This window comes from Bison bison, unplaced genomic scaffold, assembly GCF_000754665.1.
Source record: "Bison bison bison isolate TAMUID 2011002044 unplaced genomic scaffold, Bison_UMD1.0 scf7180017864530, whole genome shotgun sequence".
NCBI classification, from domain to species: Eukaryota; Metazoa; Chordata; class Mammalia; order Artiodactyla; family Bovidae; genus Bison; species Bison bison.
The window spans coordinates 522,404-528,403 of NW_011495080.1; the positions used below are offsets into that span (position 1 = coordinate 522,404).

The 6,000-nt window shown below is 43.5% G+C and overlaps 1 protein-coding gene across 2 annotated transcripts in view; it reads left to right on the forward strand.

Annotated features, from left to right (window-relative positions):
- The window catches only part of PTN (pleiotrophin), a 111,562-nt gene that overhangs the window by 83,031 nt on the left and 22,531 nt on the right, over positions 1-6,000 (forward strand). For both annotated transcript variants that reach the window (XM_010831620.1, XM_010831621.1), the window contains exons 3-4: positions 754-927; positions 3,468-3,629. In XM_010831620.1, coding sequence (XP_010829922.1) covers positions 754-927; positions 3,468-3,629 — 336 coding nt within the window. The remainder of the gene's footprint in view (positions 1-753; positions 928-3,467; positions 3,630-6,000) is intronic.

Below are 6,000 nucleotides of genomic sequence, written 5' to 3' on the forward strand. Positions count from 1 at the left end.
GGAGGAAACTGAATCTTAGCAGGAATAAAGCACATTTTCTATGTCACTTACATTGTCCTAAGTTGGCTGTGGAGCTGAGAGTCTGTTACGTCTGTGGTCCATCACAGTTAGTGCATGTTACTCCATCTATGGGCTTCGCTCGTAACTCAGTTGGTAAAGAATCTGCCTGCAATACAGGAGACCTGGTTTTGATCCCTGGGTCTGGAAGATCCCCTGGAGAAGGAAATGGCAACCCACTCCAGTATTCTTGCCTGGAGAATCCCAGAGACAGGAGCCTGGCAGGCTACAGCCTGTGGGGGCGCAAGAGTCGAACACAACTTAGTGACTAAACCATGACCACCACTCCATCTTAAGACAGAGAAAGAAGCATTGACATACATTGGAATGACTACTCTGACAACTGTTAATTTTCATAGACTATTTTCCTATTTTTTAGATTTAACTTGACTTTGATCTTCTTCTCTTTTTCAGCAACATTCGCTTCGAAAGGAGGTGTCAGTACATCACTTAGCGCAGTCCCTGGCACATAGTAAGAATTAAATAAATATTAGTTCTAGCTCCCTAGTTTTCTCCTGGTCATTGGTTGATTCAGTCATTCATTCAGCTAACACCGAGTTTCTACTCTTTCCTAGACACTGAAGAGAGAGGTAAAATCACAGACCATGCAATTAAGGAGCTCAGGAATGAACTTGGTTTTATCCAGGAGCTAAAGAGTTTTCTGGGCGTTGATAATTTTTCCTTCTTCCCTTTCAGAAAAGAAGGTGAAGAAGTCTGACTGTGGAGAATGGCAGTGGAGTGTGTGTGTACCCACCAGTGGGGACTGTGGGCTGGGCACCCGCGAGGGCACCCGTACCGGAGCTGAGTGTAAACAAACCATGAAGACCCAGAGATGTAAGATCCCCTGCAACTGGAAAAAGCAATTTGGAGGTGAGTCCCACCCTTACTGTCCTATTGATTTAATCTTCCACCCTGAGATAATTCTTGCATCCTTCCACCGGGTATCTTTTTGAGGTTGACTCTATTTTAACAAGTTTATTTTATCAGATACAAGATAACCTGGCATCTTGCCTAACCGCGGGTCCCTCGTTTTCTGTACTGCTAGAATCTGGAACCAAATAGTTGTCTTGCCCTGGAGGGAGGGCTGCTCTTTGCATCGTAGGATATTTAGCTGCATTCCTGACTTTTACCCACTAGTTTCTGGTAGCACTCCCCACCTCAGCAACTATGACAGCTGCAAGTATCTGGATGTTGCTGCACATTTCCTTTTGGGGCGGGGCAGAGGGTCAGAGTAGTCCCTGATGGAGACCACTGCCTTAGCAACAGGGGCAGAAAATAGGCCCTCAGTCCCTCTTAACAGTGTGCTCTTTCCTTCTATTTCTAGATCCTTTTTTCTTCCCTTCCTCCTTTCTTATTTAGTCTCCTCCTTCTCCAGATCTCTCTCTCTGTTACTTCCGGGCCTTCTCTCTCTCTCTTGCTCCCTCCCCACTTGCCACACTGGTTCATAGCTCTTTCCTCACCAACCCAGCTGGACTGCTCTGAGCCACTGTTCATAGATTTTAGCTCAGGGACTATTGCCAGTTTCCTGTTGACCTCATCTCCCAATCTGAGAAGGAATCTTTCAACACTTTTGACCCTAAACCCACCATGGAACACCAAAATTGCCTGTTTTTTTTTTTTTTCCCCACGTTCTAGACTTCTCTTTCTTGCCATAGTGGGACACAATGCCCCAAATATTCTCACTGGTTTACAGAAATGTGTTTTGGCTACTGGACAGTGGAGAAGGGTAATGAATACATACACTACATCTTTGTCATTCTCTATAACCTTTGGGGTTATACCTTTATATAAGTGGAGGTAAATTCTATAAAGGCATGGTGAAATTCAGATACCGTTTGATCTTAAATTGTGTACAACTACTCTAAAGATCTATACATAAAATGTCTTAAAATGTGTTTTAAAGGTCTTATATATATAAATGTCTAGAATACATAAAGAGCTGTCAAAACTAGCAATCCAATTAGAAATTGGGCAAAAGACATAAACAGTCATTTTACTAAAGAGGATACATAGGTGGCAAACAAACAAAAGATGTTCAGCATCTCTTCTCCATGATGAAAATGAAAATGAAAACCAATGAGGCATCACTATATACTACACACCGATAAGAATGGCTAAAGTCAGAAATAACATCAAATGCGAGCAAGGATACAGGAGAAACTAGATCATGCACACGTTGGTGACGGGAATACAGAACAGAGAGCCACACTGGAAAAGAGCATGGCAGTTTTTCACAAAATGAAACTTGTATTTACTATACAATGCAGTGATTTCACTCTTAGGCATTTATCCTAGAAAATGGAAACTTATGTTCCTATAAAAATTTATACATGAATTTGTATAGCAGATTTAGTTGTTATAGCCAAAAGCTGGAAACAACCCAGATATCCTTCAGCTGGTGAATGGTTAAACAAACTGGGGTACATGCATACCACGGAGTACTCCTCGGCAATGGAAGGAACAGACTATTGATTCATACAGTTGGATGGACCTCCAGGAAACTCTGCCGAGTGAAAAAGCCAATCTCAAAACATTACATACTGTATGATTCCATTTATATAGTGTTCTTAAAATGACACAGTTATAGAGGCAGAGAACAGATTAGGAATTACTAAGGGTTCAGGAGGTAGGAAGGGCTTCCCTGGTAGCTCAGCTGGTATAGCATCCACCTGCAATGCAGGAGACCCCGGTTCAATTCCTGGGTCAGGAAGATCCCCTGGCCAAGGGATGGGCTACCCACCCCAGTATTCTTACCTGGAGAATCCCCATGGACAGAGGAGCCTAGCAGGCTACAGTCCATGGGGTCGCAAAAAGTCAGACATGACTGAGCGACTAAGAAAACACAGCACAGCACGGCAAGGAGGTAGGAAAGGAAGAAGGATGCTAAGCTACGACTATAAAAGGATCACCCAAGGGACCTTTGTGTTAGAAGTGGTTTGAATGCTATTGATGGGGGTGTTCACTCTTATCTATACATGTGATAAAGTCACACGGAAGTCAGTGTCCACATACCATATACACACATGAGAGCATGTGAAACTGTGTGTGTGTTAGTTGCTCAGTCGTGTCCGACTCTTGGCGACCCCATGGACTGTAGCCCACCAGGCTCCTTTGTCCGTGGGATTCTCCAGGCAAGAATACTGGAGTGGGTTGCCATTTCCTTCTCCAATGAATAAATAGATTCTCTGGACTGTGTCCATGACAAGTTCTTGGTGGCGCTGTAGCTATGCAGGATATCACCACGGAGGGAAACTGGGTGCAAGGTATATGGGATCTCACTGTATTATTTTTCACAACCGCATGTGAACCAACAATTACTTCACTACAGAAAATCGAAAATAAAAGCGTCTGTTTTCATGGTACTCCAAGAGGAACTCAGAGATTTCTGTTTGGTCCTACCCTGCCTCCAGCGGAGTGCAAATACCAGTTCCAGGCCTGGGGAGAATGTGATCTGAACACGGCTCTGAAGACCCGAACTGGGAGCCTGAAGCGAGCCCTCCACAACGCCGACTGCCAGAAGACAGTCACCATCTCCAAGCCCTGTGGCAAGCTGACCAAGTCCAAACCTCAAGGTAGGTTCCTGTCTTTGAACCATAATTTTAATCTGAATGGACTGAGGGGCTCAGGCAGGATCTTCAGATGTGCAAATTTTCCACAAGGAAGTCTTGTGAATCACTTTAAGAAAGGGATTGGAAAGAGTCCATATACTGAGCATCACCAAGTACTTTTCAGCAGCAGGCAGTTGATGCGTTCAGATTGAAGTCCTCTGTACTGATGAGGGTATAGGAATAGTCTCCTTGCAGAAACAAACAACTTAACAAGACAGGCAAATTAAGACAGTTTTATGGTGACTTACTTGGCTTCCCTGGTGGCTCAGTGATAAAGAATCTGCCTGCTAATGCTGAAGATGCAGGCTTGATCCCTGGGTCGGGAAGATCCCCTGGAGAGGGAAATGGCTACCCACTCCAGTATTCTTGCCTGGGAAATCCTTCAGACAGAGGAGCCTGGTGGGCTACAGTCCACAGCTTTGCAAAAGAGTCAGATAAGATTAGTGATTAAAACAGCAATGACAACAACAGTGGTGACTTATAGTCTCAGCCCTAAATCAGGACCACATCCTGACAAGTGTGAACACACTTAGAAAGATCAAAAGGCTGAAAATTCAAAATCAACTCTCCTAGATAATCAATGTATATAGGTCTCATGAAATCAGTTACATGATTTTATATTTTTCCTTTTTCTACTACCTAACTTGGTAAGTTCTGTAGTTCTAATATTTTTTTTAGTTAGATTAGCTTATCATGGAATTCCAAAATTACGTAGAGCTATTTTTGTATTCATTCCCAGAAAGTCAGCTTTCATGCTAGAGACAGTAAACCAAACTAAATATCATGGCCATGGTTTCATACGATAGAATCCCAGCTGAGGGGAGACAAGAAGGTATTAAAATTTTCTATTTCATGGTTGTATGGATGAGTTATATACCCCCAAATTCAAATATTGAAGTCTTAACCCTCAGTCTCTCCAAATGTGACTGGGTCTGGAGATGGGGTCTTTAAAGAAGTAATTAAAGTTAAATGAAGTCATAAGGATGGGTCCTAATCCAATATGACTAGTATATAAGGGGAAAAGGCAATGGCACCCCACTCCAGTACTCTTGCCTGGAAAATCCCATGGACGGAGGAGCCTGGTGGGCTGCAGTCCATGGGGTCGCTAGGAGTCAGACACGACTGACCGACTTCACTTTCACTTTTCACTTTCATGCATTGGAGAAGGAAATGGCAGCTCACTCCAGTGTTCTTGCCTGGAGAATCCCAGGGACGGGGAAGCCTAGTGGGCTGCCTCTCTGGGGTCACACAGAGTCGGACACGACTGAAGCGACTTAGCAGCAGCAGCAGTAGCAGTATATAAGGAGATTAGGACACAGACAGACACACAAGAAAGACAAGGTGAAGACATAGGGAGAAAACAGCCATCTACAAGCCGATAAGTGAGACCTCAGAAGAAATCGTCTTTGCTGACACCATGATCTTGCATTTCTGGCCTCTAGAACTGTGAGAAAATAAACTCCCGTTGTTAAGCCATGCACTCTGTGATCTGGTGTATGGTAGCCCTAGCAAATGAATATGATGGGCCTCGGTGAACTCTATCTTAAAATATCTCCTTGGTCTTTGCTCATTTAAATGGACTCTAAAATGGATATGAAAATTCATATTGGCTAGATTAATTATAAGGAAAACTTCAGGAAAATGAACATTAAACGTCCATAATAAGTTAAAATCAGAAAAAATATCCCCAGAAACTGAGGAGGATTGACTGGCTTGCTGCTGATGGGCAGGAAGGACCCCTTTCATAGGCCTTGCTCTTTAGTCTGATGGAGTGGTCCTTAGAAACGGTTACCTCCAATCTCAGGATGGTCAGATGCAGGCTGGACCTGCAGGTGCCTGTCTGGGATTCAGGCCGCTCTCCTCAGGTCATGGAAACCTCTGCTGGTTGTAGTGTGTATTTGAAAGGCATAACGTGGGGCTAGAGTCAGTGCACTGAGTTTGTCTGCCAATGGTACAAATATCACTCTTCTGGAAACAATGACACAGAAATCTAATGAAAATCCCACACCTCGTCTGTTCGGTGAGAGAGTCCACAGACTGGAAGAACTAAGAGATGCAGTTTTCAAATTAGTTGATTTTTAATCCAGTCAGAGAACCAAAATCTTCAGCATAAATATAGAGTGGAAAAGAAAAGGGATTGAAGATGTCTCCATGTTCCAGTCTACTGGTTCTCAACCTGGGCTGCACACACAATTTTCTGTGGGAACTTATAAAGATCCCAGTGCCCGGGTATAACCCAGACCAACTAAATCAGCATCAGTAGTTTTGAAAAATTAAAATGGTTTTTAGGTGATTTCAGTATCAGCCAAAATTGAGAGTAAAGTTCACAGGCACC